Consider the following 27,072-nt stretch of genomic DNA (forward strand, 5'->3'; position numbering starts at 1 on the left):
GTGGTGCAGGACAGTTATCTCCAGCGAGAAGTTCTGGAGAATGGAATCCTTTACAATTTGGAAAGGGACCGAATCACTGGGTCAGATTTGGCTCTATCAATCAGAAGTGTCACGAGAGGAATAAGGAACCTGACGTCCTCCTGCTGAGGACAGCACGCTCACAGGGAAGGCACTGCACAGCTGGCGAATGCAGCTGAGCACTGCAGCGCCCTGCTCTCCTCCCAGCGCAGACACGCTCTTCAAACGCTGCTGCCCTTCCTACTGAAGCAGGAAAGCCTTTCTGGCTTCCCAAATGCTTCCCAGCTGTTTTCTCAACTCCAGGTCTATCCCGCTCAGACATAATGGAAATATTTGTTTCCTGCATAGCCAAAGGAAGTTAAGTGGCTCTTCCTTCCCTATGTGTTTACTGGAAAACTACTTTATTAAGAGTTCTACAGTAAAGATGACATTATCACCATCTTGCAGTATTGTTCAACACATTTAGATACCGAATCTTTATTTTTCATAGAATCATAGAATCATAGAATTGTTGAGGTTGGAAGGGACCTTTAAGATCATCGAGTCCAACCTTTAGCCTACCCTGACAAAAGCCACTTCTAAACCATGTCCCTAAGTGCCCCATCTACCCTTTTTTTAAACACCTCCAGGGATGGTGAATCCACCACCTCCCTGGGCAGCCTATTCCAATGTTTAATAACCCTTTCAGTGAAAAAATGTTTCCTAATATCTAATCTAAACCTCCCCTGACGTAACTTGAACCCGTTTCCCCTCGTCCTACCACTTGTCACCAGGGAGAAGAGGTCAGCCCCCATCTCTCTACAACCTCCTTTCAGGGAGTTGTAGAGGGTGATAAGGTCTCCCCTCAGCCTCCTCTTCTCCAGGCTAAACAACCCCAGCTCCCTCAGTCGTTCTTCATAAGGTTTGTCCTCCAGACCCCTCACCAGCTTTGTAGCCCTTCTCTGGACACGCTTTTATGTAATGATGGCTGCAGTCAGTGACAACAAATGACTTGACATGAAACTTCCATCATAAAATGCAGTATTCTTAAAAGCTGTATTTGTAGGTAATGAATTTACAAGATCGAAACACTTTTTTCCTGAGCTAACTAATAGGCACTGGCTTCAGCTTAAAAATAAATTCACCTTAACATCTTCTGTAACTTCTAAAATCAGCTTTAAAAGTGTTTAGAAATAGTAAGATGAAAACCTAACAAATGTTAAAGAATTTACGGAGATCGATTTGTAGGTCAAAAATTGTGCTTGCAGTAGTAAATTTACTAACTGCAACGTATATTTGCAAATATTTTATGAAAATAAAATGGAATAATAGCCATTGTAGGCCACCACAGACCATCAATTTAAATATTTCTCTCTCAAATGGCAATGACATTAACTATGTAAATAAACATTACTTCCTTCATGGTTTCAAAATGTTTGTAGCTGCCAACTACAATAATTAAACAGAACTATAGCAGACACAGCATTAACTTCCAAGTTGTGTCACAGTCAACGCTACTATTTTTAATGGTTTGTTGTTATTACCTGGAGTAGAATTTTCCTTGTTTTGCCTTTTGTTCATGCTGCAGCCTCATGTTTTCTAGTTTGACTGGGCTTGGTATGAATCCTATTTCACAGCCTTCTTTTACCAATCGTCCTATCCACCAGTCATTATTAAATTTCTACAAATTAAAAAAAAAAGAGAAAAAGTCATGTACTAAGAAATTACTATATTTGGGATTATTTGTTATTATTTTTGATTTGCAGCTAAGCCATTTTATGTAATTCTTCCCTGCAGTTCATCACTGTGTACTATGTTATTATGGTAATGAAGAATTGTGGTAATATTCAGAAATACATTAAAATAATTATACCTTGCAAATTATTAAAATGCTACAGTACTTCAGCAGAAACCTTCCTTCATAGACTTCATGATTCTCCCCAGCTGTTATTTCCATCCATTTCATCATCTTTAGTTTTCAGTGCTTCACAGTCTTTTCCCCTCATACATGAGAGCTGCTTTTGTTCTTCCTTGATGTTTCTCCTTGGTGGGAAACTGAGATTTCTTCTGATCTGCTCCTACCCACTGCAACATTTTTTACAGCTCTGCAATAATCTACTTTTCTTATTCCATTATATTCAGTTCTCCATTTTAAATAAAAAATACTACTTCTCAAACTCTCCCGCTTCTCTGAACTCACTAAAATCTTCTGATATATGACTACGTTCCGCTGCTTACATATGCTCTACTGCATACGGCTCATGTGATCTGCATCTTAAACATACTATGGCAGATCCACAAGGAATGGATATCTTTGGACAACTAAAAAAATGTACAATTATACAAATGCAGAAAATACTCCAATTAACTGAATTTCTGCTATATGAAATATGAGATAATGAACACTCTAACTTAATAGTATTTATTCATACACACACAGGGGGTTTTGTTTGTTTATTTTGCAGAGGTCTGTAGAGCAGAACTATTTGCTTTTTCCTTTATTCACCTTTTTTGGATGAGAATAGGTCACTGTTACGTATGGCCCCACATGCAATACTCCAGGACTTCCACGGGAATAACTACTGTCAAATATGAATTTTGGATAATTTGGATTATTCATGAAACTGAAAACATCTGAATGGAAAGAGAAGTTGCCTTCTTGAACCTGAAGCTATGAATGTAGATATTATAGCACACTTTTAATTATTTAACAAGTAGTTTTAACAAGTGTACAGTTATGAGTAAAACATGTAAAATGTGTGGGCTCCCATAAAAAGGAATTAATTTCAGTGAGAGTACAATGCTGGTGGATCAATGATACACAACCTAAATTGTAGTATTATCTTTCATTTTGGCTACTATAGACGTGTTGCTATGCTTGAAACCAACTTTAAGATATTTAGCTAACAAAAAATAAAGATTAAAATAAAGTAACTTCTAAGCTTATAAAATATAACAGGATCTATAACATTCATCCAATGGGATGCCTTTATGAGTAAAAATACCAACATTTAATAGGGAGCTAATCTGGAATAGTAGTTTCTCAAAGCTGTATTAAACTGAAATACATTATTAAAATCATAGCCTTTCACTGCAAAATGCTAACTAAAGATATGCACCTGCATTTAAATATGTTGTAGGATAATACAGGTGGAGGAAGACTGTAGCAACTGGGTCAATGGAGATTGTCATTATATGGATCTGCTCTATGGTATATATGAAGTCTGCATTAACTTGATAAAAGGAAGAGATAGATAATTAAAAAGCACCATTAAATTAAAATCTGAACAGACACTACTTTTTTATGCTGCCCTACAGTACAACAGACTACTATGCAACACCATTAATTTTATTATAATTGATAGAAAAGACAAATCCATAGGAATTCTTTCTTCATACAAAAATAAATAACAAAAGATAAGCATGTGGAATTCATTCCTGCGAAGTCTCAAATGCTGTATCAGTATATGAAAGGGAGGATGAGATACTTTTATAAGTAAATAAACCCACACATAATACTTTCTAACTTTAAAAAGCAATAGCGGAAATCTTGGTACCGAGGTGTCCAGCTCTCAAGGTGCTGGCTGGGGTGAGTGACTCTCTGTAATTCACCTGTGCTTGGAATGCCAAAGGAAACGCAAATAAGAATTAAATGCAAAGCAGAATTACGGCCATGCATTAAAGCCTCAAAAGATTCAGGAGTGACTATGATGCGGCGCATATTTCTTCATGCAGGAAGGAACACTTCATCTTTATGTGTACTGAGTTTTAATGAATGTAACCTAATAATGAAAACAAATTTCCCTCACACTCATTCACTGGAATACTTTTCACCATTGCCCATGCAGATTTTGAACTAAGGTTTTCCTCACTTAAGCCCTCTCAGAAGCACAAATTGGAGAACACTCCTCACAGAGACAGCATTGATCCAATAAGGCATTACGATGCAGGCAAAAGTTATTGGAGATTAACTTAGATTTCTTTATGTCTAGCAATGAGTTAGGTATAAAAAATAAAAACAATAATGCATTTTATAGTCAAATATGGTTTCCTTTACTTTTCATCTGCATAAATAAAGTTTGGACATTTCAGTTCTCCCAGTATTAACTACAGGGAGCCCCAAAGTTACTGAAGGAGCGATATCCAGTGGGATACAGAGCCCTGGAGAGTGAGCAGGGCATAGCCATGGAAGATGGAGGGGAAGGACGCAGCTGTGCAATGAAGGGCCGATGTTCGGGGCACCCTCCTGAAGAGGTTCAATGCTCCCAGACGCCACAGGCACTGCCAAAGTCAGGACCAGAGAGTCCAAGTTCAAGTCTGACTCCTTGTGGGTCCCCTCCCACCTCTGCATCCCAGCAGTGAACCTGGCCCAGATGCAGCGTCCCTTCCACAACCCAGCTCTGCCCTAGCTCCACTAGAGGGTCAACTTTCTTTTACTGCTGAGAGAGAAAACCGGGTGTTTTTAAAGGCAATCAGCGCAGGCTGCCTGCTCCATTCCACTTGAAGCTGCAAGAACATTTTCATCTATTTTTCCATTCCTCAGTGCTACACGCAACCATGGACAATATAACAACTCAGCTGAGCTAAGCTTCCTTTCAAGGCACTTCTGGAAATCCAGAAAAGTTCAGGAAACCTTTTCTTCCTCATTTTCTCCTATGCATATTTACATCTGAGTCTAAGCTATGCTGTGAGGAAAAAAGCGCGAATTGTAACAGAAAATCTGCTAACACTGTGTTTCTGGTTCATATGGAAACAGGGGAAAGCCTTGATGTGAAGTCTGAGATTACCAGATCATTTGAAATGCGGATGGAATAGATGACTATACAAAATCATTTAATCTAACCAATCTGAGCCGTATTTTCCAGTGCTCCCAGACTCACCAGAGAATGCCGATGGTTTTCTTTTGCCAGGACTCTGTGCCTGCTCATCTCTACTTTTGTCACAAAACAGAGCAGAGCAATTCTTTTGCGCTATCATCGGACAGAAAACGCATTTCCTTCACTATATACAGTTTGAATCCAAATTATCCCTTTTTTGTGTGTTTAATATATATGGAAAATGATGATCATTAGTCATCAGTATGAAGGCACTAGAAGTCCATTTCTTGTGTTTCCTTAGTCTCTGTCCACCTGTATTTCTACCTGTATATTAGGAATGTTTCTTGTTTCCGGCAAAGCACCTGCACTAGCAAAATCATTGTGCATCATCAGTCATAACTACCGAGGGATTTTTCCATAATCTAAAATGGGGCAAAGATATAATTTCAAATGCACGGCTACGTAGCTTTCATCCTTAAGCTAACTTCCATTTCCAGATGGACTGTTTTGTGGCAAAACACAATGGAATACGACCAGAAGCTGAAAAATATGGTAAAATGAGGGAATCATTCAGAAGAGAGCGGCGGGCTGCTAAGGAGGGTCTGTATGGGAAAGCTGCCAAGTTATTTGATTTGGACTATTTTGCAAGAAGCAGAGAAAGAAAATGACTTTAGGCGTTTGAAACTGTAAAAACTTAAAATTTTCAAAGCCAAACTGCAGGAAAAGAAAAACAGCGCTGCAAACACGAAGTGCCTTTTGTGACAGTTGCTATGTGCGTCTTGAAACATCACAACAGTTCTTCAGAATGTAACTGTTAACAAAATATTGTCTGTGACAGGGAAGTAACTTCAGTGAAAAAATGGAGAACTGAGGATTTTGAGGTTTATTGAGATTCAGTCACACAAATAAAAGAGAATCAACCCTTGGTTGCTGAATCACAATGAACCCTCAGAGTACTAGAATGGGAAAACCCACAAATATTATATTATTGAATATGCAGATGTAGATTTTTAAAGGTCTAAATAAGTGATTTTTAGAGAAGAAAAGCACTTGCTTTCCAAACTTCATTAATTTGATTATAAGGATTTTGTGCCATTGCTTTTATAAGAATAGTATTTCAGAGAACAGTCAGTTCCTTATGTTACCTTATTTATATAACATTTGTAGAGTGCTTTGACAGCGTGAAGTGTTATCTTAACGTTAAGAAATAGTAGCACTATTACTCAAATGGACGCTTAAAGAGAGATTCAGTTACTCCTCTAGTTCAACTTACTTCTTTAACATGAAGAAAATCTTTAGCCTCGAATGAGATGGCCATGCCTGGGACTGGAACATCGTCATCGTGAGCTGCACTGTACCCAACATTTGTCCGAACTGCAAATGCAACAGGTTTTGTCTGCAAAACAAAAAAACAGCATGAAGATTTCCCTCACAAAAACACGGGCATATGTAGAAATGTACACACAGAGGATGATTTCTGTAAGTTATCTTTTTAAAATAATAAAAATTACAGAGAACTCTTAAAGCATCCCTGTAGAATATCAGTGTCGTGTTTACTTACCTCAGCTATTTAATATCAACACATTTGACAGAATATAAGGCTTTTTCTAGCTACCAGTGCTCTGAATTCATTTGGGATAAATCAAATCAGCAATTAGAAACCATAAACTAGTTGGCAACCCATATACTATGCTCAGCTTGCAGTTCTGCTGCTGTGCTTGCCCAGAGCTACACATGAGCAAGTGCCAGCCCCCATGTAGTCTCCAAGGAAATCACAAATGAAGAGGAGCGGTGTCAGCAGCTGCCAGTGACCCCTAAGCCAGACATCTCAGTGCGGAGCCATTCTGAGAGCACAGTAATGTGCCCTCAGATCGCCCGGTCATCACCAAATACCAGCCACAGACAGATGTGCTAGCTCCCATAATTCATACTATACTGCTAGTTGATACCAGTGAGTTACGTGATTTTCACAAGTTTTATGTTCAAGAAGCAGTTGCAGGAAGAGTCAGCGGCCCTGCTGGCCCCACAGCCACCCTCCAGCCTCCTGCACAGCTTCTCCTTCCAAACCCCACCAGTGATGAACACCTTTCTGCACAGGCAGTAAAAGCTGCCATCCAGCTCAGCCCAGCCTATTGCTATAAGAAGCCTTCCTCTTCTCAGAGGTGCAACCAGAATACCAGAGAACAACCTTTATTCTGGTTTATTCTACGTCAAACAACACCTTGAGCTTGCTCTCCCAACAGAGGATATCACACACTATCCACGGGACCTACTGTTGTCCTACCCCAGGCTAAACTTTTAGCTCATGCCAAAATCTTCCACACTGCTCTAGCCTGAAGTCCCTACACATTAGGACTGGGGAAATATTTTTAAAGACATGAACTGAGTCTCAGAGGTGCTCACAAGTTATTGAGGAAGGCATGACATAACTTTTCTTCTTAAAATATGCTAAAACTTTTACCAGAGAACAATTTTAGCTTTATTCGTTGGTATCCATCATCACTTTGGCTTGGCTAAAAATATGGTATTTTTCTGAGATGACAAGCAAAAAAAAAAAAAAAAAAAAAAAAATCTCATTTCCTATGTGAGGAATTGCTTCCCTTTATTCTCAAAAAAGAGAATATGAAATGTATCCCCTACTTCATGACAGCAAACCCAAATACCAGAACCCAAAAATCATGCTATATTTTTCTGATTACCAAAAATGCCTGCCTGCTCCATCCAGGATTACTCTAACAACTTGCATAGTGCTAGAGGACAGAAATCTGCCACATTAAAATACATGATAAAATAACAAGGGAGATATATAAATAATTCTAAAGACAATATCATGCCACCTGGCCTGGAAAGGACAGTTGGAAATCAAGGGAGAGAAAGTTCCCTGTTGCTTAATTTAGGTCTAATGTGCTGTAAAAGCCACAGGGTTCCAATAAAGCAGAGTTTAAAACTCTTTAAATAGGCCTGTATTTGCATGAACTACCACAGTCAAACAATTTGCATCTAAGTGCACATTCTAGGAAGACTTTTCAATTTAGAAGGAGAAACAATAAGCTCTTTCATAACAATGGGGTCAAGAGAACCTCTGTGTCCAGAAATGAAACAGGTTGTTTCAACAGAAATAAATTCTGGAAGGGGACTGCAGAATGGGCTTCATGTTTATGTGGTATTCTGGATCTAACTACGTATTTGTACAAAGAGATGATCAGGAAATTATTGGAAAAGGTCTTTATTCTGTCCGTTCTTTCTTTCATAATTAGTGGAAAAAATCTTAAGAATCTTAAGAAAGGTAGGGCTCTGAAGACTGAAACTGGTACCATTTAAACAGGCACTTATTTAAACTGCCTATAGTCATGGTCTATGATCACCCCAAATATGTGTTGATTCCTCCACATCAGTTTAAAGACATTGCCGTGTTGACACAACATGGGTATGTCCACTTCCTCGCAGCTCAAATTCATATTGATTCAGCTCCTCTACAATTCTCTCAGCTGTTACTAGCACTCAGTTACCCTACATAAAAGTCAGCTTACTATTACAGAACTAGGCATGCCGCAAAGAAAAAAAGTAGTCACACGGGCACTGAATTCAGTGATATCCTGTATCTTTCGTAAAAATAAGAGATAAAATAAATTACTGGGTTTTAATATTCATACAAAACCGCACAACTTTCCTGAATTTAAAAATTACAGACTAACAGGATTGACTCTTTCTATGCTATTACTCATTTCAATACTGAAGATACAGATATGAATAAGCATTAAATTGTCAAATCTCCTAAACAATACTTCATCATTAAATCGTACAGCATGGAATAAATCATTCATTGTTAACAATGATTTTTTCGTAAAGCATAGTAAACTGTCACTTTAGAAATGTATCTCAGAATAAGAATGGAAATATTAAGGAACAATCTTTGCCAAACACTGATAGGGGGGATGATATGCTTGCTTATCCATTCTTGCATTTGCTATATCCTCTAGCGAATATAAAAAACGCTCAACAGAGTATTGTGATTTACTCCTAATAGTATCAGTGGATGAAAGACTTTGGGCTGACTAAAGACTTTAAAATCTCTGCTGCATTGCAATAAACAGACATTTTCAGCAAGTTAATGTCCTTGACATACTTCTTAGAAGTGATCTAAAATTTCCTCTTAGAGGGCAACACCTGACTACCCAAGAAAAAGAGAAAAATGGGAACTACTCCAGAACTATCTTAACATGAAAGAGAAGTAGCAGGGGAAAAATCCTCTGTCGTTTTCTGCTATCAAAAAATTAATGTAAAACTCTGTATAGAAAAACAAAGCAAAACATTGAGCTACAGAGATTCACAGAAACAGTATGTCCCATTTTAGATACTTGTCGTACTGGTAGAAAGCGAGACTGCATTACCATGGGATTAGACTACAATAATTCATCTAATTGAATATTTAAAACTAATTAATTTATAAAAGTTAAATGCTAGCCTTTTTACATAAATAAATAATTCTGAAAGTTTCACAGAACTGGCAAATTAATTACTTTTTCTTTTCTCAAGCTACATTGTCTTGAGCTAAAAAATTCCAGTTGTTATGTAATTAGGGCCTTATGTAAAAAAATTTTTTTTTTTAACTTATGCGTATGTATATTTTAAAATATATCTAGCGTTTGCTTACATATTCTACAGTTCTAAAATTAGACTGGGTCAAAGCAGTTAAGCACTTTCAGTTCATTCTCTAAATCTCCATGAAAATGTGATGGCAGTTTAGCACCGAGTTAATCCACAGACTGCACTACAAGGACAGACGCTCCCAGATGTTGAACAGTTTAACATTTCATCTCTCTCAAGAGAAATAGCGTAGCCTGAAAAAGTTCACTTATCTTCAGAAATAACATTTCCACCTTGTTTTCCTTTTTCCCCCCTGTAAAAAAACAGCATTCAAGAGACGAAATAACTCTACGAGGAGAACAATAACCAGACCATCAACACTACCACCATCTGTATCACTAGGGCAGCAAGGAACACACTCTGGAGTGGAGCTCTTCACGAACCAATTTCAGCTCCTGATTTAAACTGAGAAATAAATCAACGAAAACATATTCACCAACTGTTAAACCAACTTTGGCTGTAGACTTTGAGTAGCAAACAAAGTGGGATGAGGGAGACATTACTTAATTTTCTCTTTTTCCGCCTGGATCTCACTTCTTCCTTTTGGTTCACAAGTTATATTCACTTTATACTTGTTCACTCCAGCCCTCATTACTAAGTCAATATGATTTACGGTATTATTATACTCTGCTACTTATATTCCCTCACTCTTGTTTTATGACTAACTTGTGTTCAATCCATACACGAGCGTTTGCACATTGTATCTGTCTCAGTCAGTTTAAACGAGTTAGCACCTGCTTGGCTGAATTTTTATTCAAGAAATATTTCACCCAATAGCAGAGCAAAATAATACAATCTGTTTTCTAGTAATATACTTAAAACATGACAGGACCCTTTCTTCCCTATAACTCATTTTAGACTTTTTATGTTGTGCGATAAACCAGTGGATACAGCCTCTGGGGTTCCCAGCCAAGGAGGGAAATTTTCTGACACAGAATTTGCTTACAGAACAGGTCATCTCCCTCACGGCCACTAATTTTGGGAATGTTGCTTGATAATCGAGGTATCTCTATTCCCCATCCACTTCCAGAATATAGAAAACAGATTACAGCATTCTCCAAACCACTTTCATTTACACCTGAGGCTGTCCTACGTGAAACAATGACTCTGGGGCTACAGAAATACTAGCAAGGCTTAAGGCTGCCTTTACTTTCTTCAGCAGTAGGTGATGAGGATCTACGGTCTCTGATCCATCTCATTTCTCACTCTATCACATCATTCCCACACATCCCCCAAGCATTTACACCAGCTGACATGAAAACAGAATGCTGATCAGAACGCATCTTTTATGATGGCAATGGCAGCTTATCATGGAATGGTTAGAGTTGGAAGGGACCTTCAAGATCATCTAGTTCCACCCCCCTGCCATGGACAGGGACACCTCCTACTAGACCAGGCTGCTCAAAGCCCCATCCAGCCTGGCCTTGAACACTTCCAGGGATGGGGCATTGACAACTTCCCTGAGCAACCAGTTCCAGCGCCTCACCACCCCCACAGGAAAGACTTTCTTCCTGATATCCAATCTAAATCTACCCTCTTTCAGTTTGAAGCCATTACCCTGTGTCCTATCATTACACTCCCTGATAAAGAGTCCCTCCTCGTCCTTCCTTTAGGTTGGCCCCCTTAAGGTAGTGGAAGGCCACTATAAGGCCTCCTTGGACCCTTCTCTTCTCCAGGCTCAACAACCCCAGCTCTCTCAGCCTGTCTTCATAGGAGAGGTGCTCGGGCCCTCTGATCATCTAAGTCAAGAACTGACTCAGGAAATGACTCCAGTTATCATTTTGACAAAGTGCTTGTTGACATTGGCCTCCGTGTTAAAGTTCGGAAAATTTGTCTCAAAACAAGTCTCCTCTCTCACTGTTGATACATAATGCTATACATCCTTCATCATATCCACTTTTCACAGCTGCCTGTAACTTTATCCTGAAAGCAAGGAATTATTTTTCTCTTGGGTAATGAAGATAATGGGTCTCTCTCAAAACACTACCAAGTTTGCACTCATGAAAATTTAAAACACCACACAATTTTTTTTCAGCTGAGGAAAGATGATACCACTCCTGAACTTCTCATTAGTAGTCTTGGTAGGAAGCAAATATGTCAAACGATGACCTATGTTTGGCACTATTTCCACAGAGTAGCCCTTGTACACAGTGTTTGGGCCATAAGCAATATTAATAACCCACACGGGACAAAGATCAATAGAAATGTGATGGCCTGGTAACTGCTGCCTTAAAATATGTCACGTTATTTTGCCCTGCTGTTGACTAAGATTCAAATATATAAAGCAAAAGCAGCTCAAAACCTCGATGTTTTACAGAAGGAAATGATTTTCATGATTATTTTAAAGATATTTACAATGCTATGAAATATATACTGTCACAAAAAGCAGCTCAAGAATGGAAAAATAGACAAAAATAATAAAAGAACTTTCCTATTTTAAATTTTTTATTTTGTACGCCAACTAATACATCTGTTACTCAAGAAACAATAATCCAACCCACCTGAGTACACAAACAAATCATAGGAAATTTACATCCTAAATGCTGATTATTGCTGGAGCCTCATTCCAGGTAAGTTATTGTCCAGTCTCTAAAAATAGCATCTGCTCAGCAATCTCATCGCTAAGGAAGCAACGCCAATTCACAGATGTCCCAATAGAAAACTAGAGTATACCTGCTGTCACTAAAAGTAGCGATCAATAATATGACTTCCCAGCAAAGATTAGGCCTTCTTTTATTGGCGTGGGTGTACGCATCAAACAGGTCTGGTAGCAAGACAGAACTACAGAATAATCGAGGTTGGAGTAGCCTCCAAAGCCATCGAATCCAACGCCTGCCCAAAGCAGGTCTCATTAGATCAGGCTGCTCAGGGCTGTGTCCAGGTGAGTCTTGAGCACCTCCAAGGATGGACATCACAACCGCCCTGTGCATCCTGCTCCAGTATTTGAACACCCTCATGGTAAAAAAACATACAGGAACTATGGTTCACTCATACATCTATGAGGGAGGGACATAAAAATCTATAACGGACAACAAATACTAAACTTTATACTCCAGTACAAGGAAAATGAAATGTTACTACAACTGAAAATCACTGGTTTCCAGCTTTCATTGTAAGTGGTCTAAAAAGATGGGGGGGTTAACCACTAGGCTGGGGGTTTTGAGCGTGTGTGTGTATTTATTTCAGGTTAAGCTGTATTACTTTCCCACGGCAGCTGGCACTGCCCTCATAACCATCCAATGCCTGAGGCTCAAGTCTGGGATTAGTGCCTCCCTGTGCAAGGTGTTGTACTCGGCGCTTCCAACAAAGTGCAGGAGAAAAACAAAAGTACAGTGGGAGAATAAAGCACAATAAAATTGTAGTTAATAAGTAGCAGCCGGAGTACAACAACGGTGTAATGAGATTTAAACTCTTCTGAATTATTTAGGGTTTTGAGAGCACAGAGCTCTCCTGAGGGATTTGGGAGAGAAGTGGTCAGCCAGAACACATAGTTCTGGAGCCAAACTTCATTACTGACTCAGGCACTGAGAAATTCTTTGATCTGAGTACATTTTACCGTCTACTTCCAAAACTATGGCAATGTGAACTATACGCAGCCGTTACCGGTGCTTGCACTGCTCCCTTACAAAGGGTTGGCTCACCAAATTCTTGCCTAGGAAAACACCACAACTGCTGCTCTCCGGCGCCCGACGCTAACGAGCACCCTCCTGCAAGAGCGGCCAGCAAGGAGCCCTGCCCATTCCACAAGCCACCGCCGCCATCAGCCTTCCTCTGGAACTCTCTAAGCAGGCCCTAAGTGTCGCTGCACGGAAACTCGTCTATTAATGCTTAAGTGTGATTTTCCTTAGGATTGAGGCCCATTGGTAAAATTCGCTGAGGAAATCTCTGAATCCTTCCAGTTCCTTGGTATGTCTGCTACAGCAATGCCCGCTCTCAATGTTAAAGAAGGAAAATGTAACACATCCAGCTGGTACAAAAGAGTCTGCCAGATCCATTTTTTCTTAACAATAGGTAGGCTCGGAAGAATTTTTTTGGTCCTCTCATACTCTCTAGAGATACTTTTGTTACTATTTTAGCTCATCTTCACACACAGCTTGAAAGTCATGCTTCCTACTTCCTTTTACGAAATCGTATTTGAACAGAGAGTCACCGATGTCGGTTTACATTCAGCTCAGGAGGCAGCAAAGACTGAAATAGCTTCAGTGACGCACACGGAGCTTTCTCATATGAGCGGGGTCTTTTTTTATTAGAGCATAATGCCAAAACTCATCGGTGGCCGCGTGTTGTCTGCATGCAAGTGTGCCAGAAAGGTGGCTCTTCGGTACCACCCACTCGGGGAGTTAACAGGAACAACTGGAAACAGGCACAGCTGAAGAAGTCTGTTTGTGCTTACTGAAAACATGCTTATTCTGGCAGCAAAACCCAGCAGATGAAAACTGTCGTTTGCAATAAAAATACTGTGCTGGGATTTCAAGTTCTTTTTTTCAATGTCACAAGTGAGGACATTTTATGCTTATGAGACATTTTAAGCTTATGAGACAGCATTTTAGAAGATGTTAGCTCTTTTGGCTAAATTGAGGTTCACATAGAGAAAAGAACTGCAGCAACATTTTCAAGCTATTCACAAACAAAAATTCTACAGGAAAAGCATAAATCCATGACACAACAAGCTAGAGTAAACACTAAATAAATCAACAATGCAATGGCTGCTTAAAAATCTAGATAGTATTACCAAAAGCTCCTGATAAAAAGCTACATCATTGAAAACGTTACTTAGTTCAGTATTATGCATACAAGTTTTATTGCTAGTTTCAATATTTAAATAGTTTTGCACTTCATTTTTTCAATTGGATCAGAAAGTCTTCATGACTGCTAGAGCCAAAGGTTAATGTTGTTAAAATGTTTCACTTTTACATAATATGTTAGGCATGTGTTTTTTAGGAAACTATGCGGAAAAACTCTTCCTTTATTAGAAACATATATTTCATAGCTAGACTGCTCTATTTCTAGGAGTTATAGGAATATATATTCCAAGGATGATATTTTAGAGTTTGAAAAGTCAAATGTTATATTAGCTCTTAATTAATACGCTAAACAGAACCTGAGAAGTTATTTCAGCACGTGGTAAGCACTAAGCTTATTCAATGTGCCTGCCTCTTTCACGTAATTACATTTTATGGACAAAGCTTATGCTATCCTACTCTTCAACTGAGTACCTATTGTTTCTGTAGGTCTTGCACTGAGATACTTGTCATGTATAAATTCAAATGGAATCTCTACTGCAAATCTCCTTGACAGCCTAGATACAGATTACAGAATTATAACACACAGCACATACGTTTAAAGCTGTGCTAAAAGAACATTAATTAAAGCTGAAAGTTAAGCATCCCAAACTTAAGAAAAGTGAAAATGGAAGTACCTTAAACACAGGGGAACGGTGGTATCTTTAACTTAACCCTCATTATGTACACTATTATGGAACAAACATTGACTTCATAGACACACATTTTCCCCCACCCCACTACTATATCATACTTGCATGCAGGATGGATATCCCCTTGGGATAGTTCAAGAATTTATGAAATACAAGGAGCTATCTACAGTATCCTACGCTCCTCTGATGGATTAACTTTTGCCATGAAAGAGTTAGGCTCACCCAGTTCAACAGAGAAAGGCAAGCGGTCTCTAAGGGATGATTTATCTTTTTTTAAAATGGCATGAATCACTTTTTGCCTCCCTCTGCCCTGCAAGCACGGAACTGAAGCATCAATCCCTAGTTGTCCAGGCATACCAAATCCTACCCGCTACTCACTGTTATGAATGAAAGGTCTCTTAAATTTGTCCGTCAACATTAATGGAAACTTTTGATCTCAATCTGTGACTCAGCGGCCCAGCTACAACAGTATAAGGACAAATCAATGCTCGTGCAGCTTTCACATAGCTTCTGCACAACTCCCCAAAACCCAAGAAATCATTACAGAAGTAAATAATCTTCTTAATATGCAAAAAATACAACAATGGGCCACAACAAGAAGGGAGAAACAAAACACTCAACAGCTGCTTGTTAAATATCATCAGACTATACGGTAAAATCAGCAGCATTATATATCCGCACAGGAAGGAAAGTTAAGCTAGCACAAACCACCCAACATCTTTCATTTTCTAGCTTTGGAGCACCTGATATTGTATATTTAGTTTGGCTTTTTTTTAGTTTCATTTTGTGTGCATATGTGCAATTTTCTATGTTCAAATAAAGCAAACAACAAAAAGATCCCTTAAGTAATACATTTCTAGTGTCATGCTGGCATTTTCATACACCGTCAGTATGACTGAAATCTTTATATCCACTGCCAAAGACTCCTTTCAACTTCTACTGCAGAATTAACAGACTACAAATGGCTTAATACTCTGTAAGAGGAACAGCACTAGAGTTGAGGCACACTTTGGCTGTGCTCTTCTCAAATATTTGCTGAAAGCAGAAGAACTGTGAGACTTGGGAACTAGGGCTATTTAAAGCAAAGCTAATCAGAAACATAGTTTTATCTGAAATTTTTCTTTTTTTTCTTTTTTTAAATAAAATTTACTTGAAGATGATGCGAAGCATAAAAAATACTAGGCCAAATACCTTAATTTTCGTAGAATAATAAACACAAGAAGAATAAATTCTGTGACACTAACTTCATCTATTATAATCCTCCTGTACCTATTGTAGTCCTTCTTTAGCTCTTCGGGCAAAAAGTCCTCAGCCTGGCCATCACTGTGGCCGTGCACATCTGGGAGACCGGTGAGCGCTCACCCTTCTCTTTGCATGGAACAGTTCCCAGAAAGTTTAGCACCAGCAGAGCTGCTGTTGTGCTGCAGTTCTCCCGCCCCATTATACGAAGAGTCACGGCCTTGCCCATATGTTCTGGAGATCCCTTTTGCCAGACAAATCCTCCAAAGATTTAGAGTTAAGTTAGAGCAACACTGGGGTTTCTCTGACATAAGACAGGAACCAGCCAGAACCATGCAGGGGAGAAGCCAACACAGGAGTGGCTAAAAGCCAGGCTCTGGGCCATTCTTCGACTGAGCTGTGCCAAGAGTAGCCCATCACCAGAACCTAAAGATTTATGAGAGTTCTCATCCTATTCCTGTCCGAAACCACTCACAGTAACATGCTAGAAACGCAATTACTTCTCTTTAATATTTCCTAACATTCTTATTTACTTTTCCTTAAGACATTTCATTTGGCTTCCTTGCTCGGAGCACAAGATAAAACAGGTTTCCTGGTGGGCGTATGAGATGCAAGAGTGAAGTGCGGTGATGATGATATCCTTACAGAATATATTATACAGCTGGTGCACAGCTAGTCATCTAGCCAGCAGATGAAACACTAGCTGGCAATAAACCTTACTCTTATTATAGCTGTAGAACTGCTAAGGTTTAATTCCAGGTTGGACGCAGCAAGAGTTATTAGAAAAGCATAAAATAAAGTGAGAGAATTGTAACAATTTTCTTTTTGGAAGAAAAAGAGTCATGGCATCAAAATGCAAAGCAGCAGTAAGAATTCTAATTTGGGTTTCTAGACATTTTTAATTTACTCTCTTCAGCTCAGTGGAGTGAATTTTCTGTGCATATGCAGGGACGTAGTTCCTTAGGCTGAACCAAAGCAAGTGCAGCAGCCCACGCTCAGCCTCACCAGGGCAAGACAACACCCTTGTGTGATACAGCTGCCTATCTACACACGGTTGTTTCATCCACAGACAACAGGTATTACACGTAGTAGCATCTTGTACATAAGTAGCTGTCATTTACATGCTCAACGTTACACAGGGCTTTACATGCCTTCACCTGTTGTTGCAACAGGTTCTCCTGGGAAGCGACTGCCACTGGTGTGAGAATCACCCCTTTCCCCTCCAACCCCCAAACCGTCTTACCCATTATTTTGTAGGGCTTTGTTTATATTAGAGAAACCCAAAATTTAGTTTCTTTCTCATTGTCACATGCTGTAGAGGGGAAAACACCCAGAGGAGGACGAGGATGCTCGTCAGGGGACCCCATCACTTCTTTCTCCAGCTAGTCAATGGCGGTTTCCCTTTACCTTTTTTTTTCCCCCCACTCTCTCCCTTGTTTTTTTTCGTATTTTCCCCCAAAAGTACCTTTTGCTGTAAAGAGTTGATGTATGTCATTAACTATGGATCTGGTGATACAGCTTTATGCATGTAAGCCTACCTCAATACCCTTTGTACATCACCTTTGTGATGTGATGCGATCATGTACCTTTGTACACCAACGCCATTTACACGCAACACAAAGAATCACTGGACAGCAAATACGGTTTGCTAATAAGCAACTAGAACTCTGCATACTTTGAAGTTTCTAAAAGGAAAAAATTTGACATTCTGTATCTTTCCTCTAGTATCAAAATTATATAAAATGCTTGGCTAGAGTCCAAGGAGATTAGCAATCCTTTTTGAATTGCTGGTAGTCAACCAGAAGGTTGTAAATGGCCGTTATGGCATAACTCATGTGTACAAAGTGATACTGGGGGTAAAGGAAAACACATGGTAGAATTCTGCTCCTTATTTATTTTTTAAATTTAAAATAATTTAAGTAAATATGGAAATACACTATGGCTATTAATAAAAGAAATTAAGAGACTGGAGTGAAGCTTAGAAGTAGACTATTAAGCTGCAATGTTGTTAAAACACTCTATTTTTGTGAATAAAACCTGTTTACAAGATATGGAGAATGGAGAGACAAAATAAAATCAGTATGTATTATTGAAAAATATATTTTAATCTTGTTTTACATTTGTATTTCATCCCAAAGAAATACTCTCCTTTGCTAACAAGAATAATTTTTTTTAATTGGTTGATTGGTATCAAAGGCAAGATTTCTAGTACTTGATTTTACAGCTTTGTTCATTTTTTGAGTCAGATATTGGAAGACAAAAGCATGTTTTATTGGTTTTCATCTAAACTGAATCCTGTTCTGCACAATGGGAATAAAAACTACTTGAAAAGAATAAATATAAACACACTGTTAACTTTATGCAGCTTTGTAATTTTCATATTACTTTAATGCAACATTAGCTTAAGTTTTAAACTATTCATTGTAAAATAACACTTATTTAATATAGCGTATCATATCATGATGGGTTTATACAGGTTGGTTTCACATGAAACAATGCAGATCGTGTACCTAATTAATCAGCATCCTTTCATTTCTTAATAACTGAAGACAATTAACTCACCTGCTTACAGATCACTAAACAAATTACACTACTTTTTGTTGTCACTTTGTGTCCTCACCGATATGGTAACTAAAAGGAACTGGAAGTCCACAAAAATCATGTCTTAATTAATAAAACAGAGCTGTGTGATAGTTTGCATAATTACCATTTACATGAAGGAGATAACATTTTCTGGAAAGGGAAAGAAAGATGTTGCCTAGCATAACAAATATGCAGAGCTTCTCTAAGGTTCAGAATGCACTCTGAGATGGAGCCTAAAAAGTCTTTAATTTAAGGATAAAATTAAGAAAAAATAGTAATAGAAAAAAGCCAAGGAAGGGAAATTGAAGAGACATAAGCAATCAAGCCTGGAGAAGGTGATAAAGATTTTATTTGAATAATTACCAATCATATAAAGATAGATCATTGTCTTAATGGAATATTTAAACTATGTAGATGTTTACTGAGAATGGAGCCAAGCAGGGTTAAGAGTAACACCTTTAAATGTGCTGGAAACAACAAGCGCAGAAAACAAAATAAAGGGGGCTTTTCCAGGTTTGTTTCTAACCAATTGGTAGAAACTGTTTAAAAATATAAAAGTGGAAGGAAACAAGTGCTCATGAAATGGAAAAAACTCACCAACAGTGAGGAAAGAGTGATAACAGGAGAATGCAACGGTCTCCAGGAAAGCAGATTTTAATGTACTTTCAGTGTATTCTCAAGTATAACTGCTTCCCATGGGAAGCAGTTCTCAAGGAAAAAAATTAGTTCAGGAAAGTGACAGGTCCTCAGTGAAATAATATTAAGGGCACAAGCTCAAACTAACCTATATGAAAAAAGAGGTGGAAAGTACATAACCTGAAACTTATGAAAGAATGCTGAAAGGGAAATTAATATGAATAAAATAGAACCAACAAATAGGGGAACAAATCAGTATAAAATTATATACATTTAGTTAGCAATATTAAAAATACATTTTTCCTCCTGCTTTTTACGTATGTTAATAGTAAAAAGCAGACCAAGAAAAGAGTTCTCTCACACAAAGGAAAAATCTAAAACTCCATGTTCCTGACAAAGCAGAAATATCATGTATATTTGGTTCAGTCTTCACTTTTTAAGAAGTTCACTATTATTGCATATTTAAGGCAGGGGCGGGGGAGGGGACGGGACAAAAAACCCCTAAACAAACAAACAAAAAAACCAACCCCCCCCAAGCCCACCCTGACGATGGAGGAGTAAAAATTAAGGGTAGAGAAAGAAAAGCACAGGTGAGACAGAGGTTTAATTATACTCCAGCTATCGTGTATTGCTCTGGTGATCTTCGAGCCACAGTAAGTGGGGAAAAAGGACTATGACAAATGGAAGAACAGTTGAGCTAACTTCAGTTTCCAGAAAAAAAACCCCACAATTAAAATAAAAAACCTTCTGCGGAAAAAGCAGGAGAAAACCAAGGAAAACCTCTATAACAAAATATGTCACGTAGTCCTAACTTCTTTCTATAGGAGAATACGCAGACAGCAGAGAATCCCCTCTCTGCTGGACTGAGCGATGCTTTGAACTTTGCTCCTCTCATAGTCTCACAAGCAAGCTCTAAAAGTATTGCTGAAATAAGGGGACTGAACAACAGATTGGAAAAATTAATGGTGGGCTGCCAGCAAATATGGAAGATGGACTAATTGATTTTCTGCAGCTTTATGTCCCTTGTCCATTACAACTCAGTATTTCCATTAACTATTTGGATGATGGGATACAGAACGTCCTTCTTAAATTTAAAAATGGTATTGAATTGGGAAAAACTAAAAGAACAGTGGAAGAAAGTAGGAAGGCTTCAAAACTTTCTAAACTGGGAGAATGATCCAAATGAAGAATAGACCACAATTCAGTCAGGAAAGCTGCAGATGACCAGACAGCACTCATCAACTCCATAAGTAAGAAGTGTTTAACTGACTCGATGGTTGTCCTAACAACAGGATTTAAGGACGAGATCACTATTAGAAGCGACTGTCATACGTGTGTGAAAGACAGTACCCTACGGAGGACGACCAGGGAAGTGTACAGTCCTCAAGGCCCAAAACAATCTTTCCACAGGACTCAAGAGGGGCTGGGGCCTCACCCAGCATGTGCTGCACCATCTCAGGCAAGTGCTTCAAGGGAGTGTAGGAAGAAGAGAAATGGTTTGGACAAGAACAGCAATAGTGATTAGAGATGTAGAAAACATTAGGGAGAACACAGAAACATGACTTATTTTTTAACTCCCAGAGGTTTTAAGAATAATTTACACAAATGCCTATAAGGAATTGCTTAGCTACAACTCATCCTGAGTTGATGTAGAACAGACTTCTTGGGAATGCCTTGCAATCCCTTTAAGTCTTCATTTTATTTTAGTGTGCTAGCTCTTTTGCATTTACATGCTTATTTTAAAAAACAAAATATGTCAATCTTATTAAACTCATTTAATTTTAGACTTTACCTCCAGCCTTTGCCAGCTACTATGTCAAAAGTGCGACCATTTAACACTAAACACTACTTAAATACTAAGAAAAGAAAGAAAAGGAAAAAGAGAAGAGAAGAGGGAAAAGAGAAGAGGGAAAAGAGAAGAGGGAAAAGAGAAGAGGGAAAAGAGAAGAGGGAAAAGAGAAGAGGGAAAAGAGAAGAGGGAAAAGAGAAGAGGGAAAAGAGAAGAGGGAAAAGAGAAGAGGGAAAAGAGAAGAGGGAAAAGAGAAGAGGGAAAAGAGAAGAGGGAAAAGAGAAGAGGGAAAAGAGAAGAGGGAAAAGAGAAGAGGGAAAAGAGAAGAGGGAAAAGAGAAGAGGGAAAAGAGAAGAGGGAAAAGAGAAGAGGGAAAAGAGAAGAGGGAAAAGAGAAGAGGGAAAAGAGAAGAGGGAAAAGAGAAGAGGGAAAAGAGAAGAGGGAAAAGAGAAGAGGGAAAAGAGAAGAGGGAAAAGAGAAGAGGGAAAAGAGAAGAGGGAAAAGAGAAGAGGGAAAAGAGAAGAGGGAAAAAAAACACAGAAAGATGACATCAACCACCAGGCAATGGACTGCAGAACTTAACATCTGCAAAACACTTAAACTCTATGTTTCACTACTTCCACTTGTATGGTCAAACTCATGCTGGAATTCATGGAGTCACCAGCACAGCTAATCTGTTCTCTCTTGCGTATCTCATACTATTGTTTTCTATGAACAGAGATATTTCTAGTGAATTATTTTTTTGCCTGCTTTTTGTCCCCAAAGCAAATAGACAGGTTCTATATACATATAGAGCCATACATTGAGTTAGTTAGTTATCCTTTTCTGGTACTCTATAAACTTCTCATGCGTTTATTAATGTCACATCTAAGTGGTATATATTAAAATTCATAAAAGCATTCATATGCAGCTCACAATGGCAATACGAAGGCAGGGAGAGAAGCATAAAAAAAGACTACACCCAGAGTGACAGAAGGAAAGATTTTTTTTCTTGGATCCTAAGAGAGACAAGGTGGGGTTTATTTCAAGTGAAGGGAGGACCTTGGCAAAGGAACTGTTCTGAGTGTCCCCAGTGTCACCAAGCTGTTCCCCATATATAAAAATGTACTTATTACTAACACTTTTCTTTAATATATGAAAGGTTTGTCCACTGTATGAAACTGAGCAGAGATAAATAGTGTTGTGCTGCCTCAATAGTCAAACAAAAGGCTCTAGATGTATTTAAACATGTCTCCAGAGGACAAGGTTCACACCAGTACAGTTTACACCAGAAAGTACTTCTGCCTGTGCCGGAATAGCCCCAGAGTACAACTAAGTTTTGGGCAAATAAAACTGTAAGGAGGTAACTTGAAGAACTAATTACAGTTTATGGGAACATCTGGGAAAACAACAAAGAAAGGAAGGGAAAAAAATGTAGAAGCACTTGGGTATCTTTTGTGATTGGAGAAGTGGCACGTTAACTTGAGACTGGTTGTAGGTAAAGGACAGCACTCTGCCTCGCGTGGGAGGCTGCCACAAAGGCTGGCAGGTGTGGGAGGGCACATGCCTTTGTGGGAAGCTCAGGTCAAGATCCCCAATGCCACAAGGAAAAGGGTTAGATTAATGCTGAAGAGACAGTCCCCTCCAGAGACACGCAGGGAGCAATCCACAGAGAGATAACGTCGCTCTGTAGTAGGTCACATCAGGTAGCAACTCACTGAGACACACAAAGTGTGGAAAAGTGGCCCATAAAGCACTCCTTGATCCCTCCCAATAAGGGGGCTGCCTGTATTTGTAGGGAAGAGAAAGAGATGAAGTTGACCACGATGGTGGCAGGTGTATCTGTGAGCAGAAAGGTCACAAAAAGACAGAAACAAAGTGGGAAGTATGTCAACAGATGGAAGCTCAGAGGAGCGAGAAGAATAGCCAAACATCCTGGACTGCTGAACCCAAAGGACATTACCAAGAAGTTAATGTTAGTATTCATCCCAGTCCCCAGATTCAGCCCACAAAACCTAAGGTACAGACAGAAAAATCACCAGGCATCTGCTGTTTCCAGGCTGGTCCCAATCCTAAAGCCACTAGACACTGCAGTGATTTCAACACCCAGACTGCCAAGAAACAGGCAGGGAAAAAGGCAAGAGATGTGAACAAGGTGGTACTCCAGGGCACGTTTTGTTTCGGGATTATCTGCTGCAGGGAAGGTAATGTAGGAAGGTCAGGTAACCATGCCTTGGCCTCCATGGGCCAGACAGGGAAGCATTAGAACTTGCTGATCCAAAGCTTTTCACACCACCAGAACCGTGACATTTAAAACACCCTGAGGACTGATAAAACTGCCACAGAGGAAAAAAAGAAATAAATAAAAAGGCAAAGAAGAGAAAAGAAGAGAGACAGCTTAAGCTGTGAAAGAGCTTGTTAGGAGGCAAATTTATGGGACACTGTTCTGTCACTTGTCATTGAGCAGCAGCTGACCGAGCTAGCTGAGCTACTGGAAGCAGGCCCAGCACGTGAGCTAGTACCGCCCTGCATTACAGCATTGCTCATGGAGAACATTAGTAGAAGCAGAGGTAGATCTGGCCTTTAGCTTTACCTCTGAAGTGATGACTACAGAGCTCGCCCCAAGTGGCAAAGGCACAGCAGCAAGTAAAGTCAGGATAGAGCCTATTGCTCAAAATATATTTTAAAAATCATTCCCCCTCCTCCTTTTCCCTCTGTACTTCCCCCCCATCACCTTCAACTGCTGTGCCAAGCATTAAAGGAAGGTCATAAGCATATCTTAAATGCAAAACTGTTCACTATCTGCCTGTGCTGCGTAGCCTGGCAGACCTTCTTGCTGAAGTGTGTAGGTGTCAGACCCAGGGGTCACAGAGAGGACGAAAAATCTGGTTAGTGACCAGAATCTCAAAAAACTCAATGTTACAATGAAATGCAGCTACCAAAGCAGCTGAGGTTTTTTGATGGACAGTGGCCTGGCCTCAGTGAGACGTTTTTGTCGTGCCCCCCATCCTCTCCCACCCTGCAGGTCAATTTGGGGGTTTTTGTTGTATCAAACTTATAAAAAAATAGATTTCCACTATAATCCTATCTTTTCCAGTTGTTTGCACTTCTGTGATTGGAGGTACAAACCAAACACCGTGTAACTTTTCTCATCAGTTACAATTGTAAATTGATTCTTTTTATCTATTCTGATTTTATGTAACAAGTCAAAGGCAAAAGGTATAAACAGAGTTTGAGTTGGAAGTAACAATTTTATTCCTGCTTTTTTACAGTCCAGCTTGGTATAATGTGTTCTGGCCATGTAACTCAATATCCTCATAAATCCCCCGATTTACCAAATTCCTATTTACCAGAACCAGTATTATTTACTCACACTTTTTCTTCTTTTTTTTCTTCTCCCCCCCATACCCCCCCACACCCCCCCAGCACAGGATCAAATTAGCCATTTCTGAATTCAGAAGGAATAAGGGGATATTGGTTTTATATTGGTCTTTGTATTGAGACCAGTTGGATTTTTTTGGTTGTTTGGTTTTTTGGGGTTTTTTTGGGTTTGATTTTTTTTTTGTTTGGTTGGTTTTTTTTCCTTCTGAGAATCAGAAGCACTGGAATTATGGGAAAGACAAAAAGCAGACAAAAGGAAAAGTGTTTCTGAGACTTTTAGACTGGGTGCCCAAGGGAATGAGGCTCCCGGGATCGTACTCAGAGGCTACGTGTGACCGTGCTCTGGTGCTCGCCTGTGCAGCCAGCCCGCACACCATGACCTCTGCACCCAGTAAATTCTCAGTCTTTCACACAAATTTGATAGAGGGAGTAGAAGTCTATACATGGGAAGTTCTCTTAAGTTTTGTGATGACAGGCGAGCAGGTAAAAGCAAAAATAGTGCAAATAGTGCAACTAAAGCACAAATGTCAACCATGCTTTGCAATCGATCAAAAGCCAAAGGGGCAGAAAAAGAGCATTTAATTGTAGTACTGAAGAACTCCTTCATTTTGATGGTAGTACAGTAACACGACAGCCTCAACAAAGAGAAATTCAGTACGAAAAAGGATCTGGAGTCTACAAACTACATTTATTATCCTAAATATCAAATTAAGTATTAAACTCGACAAAATGTAACATCCAGACGTTTCTGTGAACAAGCTGTGTTCTTTCAAGCAACCAGTGAGTGTTTTTCTGCCCTGTGTTACAAGCAAGCAGCAAAGAGCACGCTGCCTTTCACCGGCTTAGTACATTATACCAGATTTGAACCGTTAGCATTGAAGCCAACCAATGAATTCCTCGGGAAGCAGAAGCTGCAGCTGACCCAGTAACCCTGGAGAGGCTTAGGAAAAGCTTAGAGCCTTTAAAAGCATAGCAAACACAAGCGCCTGACAGATCCTCCATCATAAATATCGTTTCCCCTCTGGAAAGAGAAAATCCTACCACCCCAGTGAAAAGACCTTGGAAGACACGTCCTTTTTCTCAGAGGGGGATGTTCAGTAAGACTGCTGAGAGAAGTACCATCCCATGGGATGCAGGAGAGCAGGGAACAGAGGGAGGGGACTTTAATTCCTGGGAAAGTGCCTCACGAGGTCAGGAGATTACTGCTGATCAAGCCAAGAAAAGGGATGCAACTGTTCCCAGAAGGAAGAGGGAAGGAGCAAACACCATGAAACCTTTAACCTTCTTATTCACCATATCAAAATTGGTCAACCAAAAGGTAATGGTAGCTGTCTATCTTTCACATCCTGTAACCTGGCAAACCACTAAAACCCCTGGCCTTGTCATTTTTCTCCCATCAGCATTTCATGGTCAAGTATTCTGATATTTAACCTTTTTTTTTTTTTTTAACTTCCCCCCCCCTCAAATTATAAAGGAACTTTTCTATTAGATCACACTGGCATAGCTCTTTTTTTCCTTCTTCATCTTATACATACATCACTGAATGTGAATGAATCACACTGTGCATGAAGTACAAGCTATCAATGTCTGACTTTAAAGAAAAAAACAATTCAGTTCATTACAATAAAACTTGTACGCAGTGCCAAGACTAGAAAAAGGCCAAAAAGGCCAGGAAGGTAAACTCCCATGTTAAACCACACCTGGCATTTCTGTTAATGGGCAATGTATATGAAGGAAAGGACTAAAATCTTCCAAGGCTTAGGAATTGCTACCCTTTCCTTTGCATACAGAGGAAGATGAGAAAATTCACAAGTAACTGGAGTCTCTGAGGTGCAGGCTAAAGGGTAGTCGCTGAACAGACAATATGGCAATATCTTGACATTATAATAGCTTTTTTTTTTTAACATATGCCACAGAAGACATGTAATTTTTCTGTTCACCTTTACAGGCAACTCACATACAGGGTAACTGTGCTCCCAGGCAGAAGACATAAATGACGACTGCAATGAAGATAGCCGGTTCAGCGATGATCTGCCACTCCTATGTACTTCACCAGTTCCTATCCTCAAAACGAACGCTGTAGCTCTTCACGCAGCATGTCTTCCTTTTTCCCACCAGGACATCCAGGAGCTCTCCAGCTCTAACTACATGCATCCTGTTGGCCCCCACTGACCTTTTTGCAGCTTAGAGAAGTTCCCAACAGGCTCCTGCATTTCCCTGGCCTGACCCCATTTCTCCAGCCTAGGGCAAAGCAGCTGCCAAAGCCTCCATTGCTCGCCTGGCTGCCAGGCTGCGTGGGGAGAGGACACGATCCCCCTCCACTGCCCAGTCCAGCTTCAGCCTTTCCAACCCGGCTGCTCTCTCTGCCTCTGGCAGTCCTGTTCCTCAGAAATCACTGACCGCTGCAGTGCTCTCACTGCCTCCTCCCATTCAGCATCATATCCCTGCTCCTTCCTTTCAGAGAGGATGGAAACCAATAGCAGTTTTTGAGCTAAATTTCATGGTTGCAGTGTTAGGACATCCTACCGACATCAACCAACCTTATTGAACTCTGCTTGCCACCTTTGCAG

General features: G+C 39.6%; 1 protein-coding gene across 12 annotated transcripts in view; it reads right to left on the minus strand.

The window, feature by feature from the left end:
* The window catches only part of CACNB2 (calcium voltage-gated channel auxiliary subunit beta 2), a 256,830-nt gene that overhangs the window by 38,483 nt on the left and 191,275 nt on the right, over positions 1-27,072 (minus strand). For all 12 annotated transcript variants that reach the window (XM_063324693.1, XM_063324694.1, XM_063324691.1 and 9 more), the window contains 2 exons: positions 6,088-6,210; positions 1,542-1,678 (listed from right to left, as the gene is read on the minus strand). In XM_063324693.1, coding sequence (XP_063180763.1) covers positions 1,542-1,678; positions 6,088-6,210 — 260 coding nt within the window. The remainder of the gene's footprint in view (positions 1-1,541; positions 1,679-6,087; positions 6,211-27,072) is intronic.

This window comes from Chroicocephalus ridibundus, chromosome 2, assembly GCF_963924245.1.
Source record: "Chroicocephalus ridibundus chromosome 2, bChrRid1.1, whole genome shotgun sequence".
In the NCBI taxonomy this organism is placed as follows: domain Eukaryota; kingdom Metazoa; phylum Chordata; class Aves; order Charadriiformes; family Laridae; genus Chroicocephalus; species Chroicocephalus ridibundus.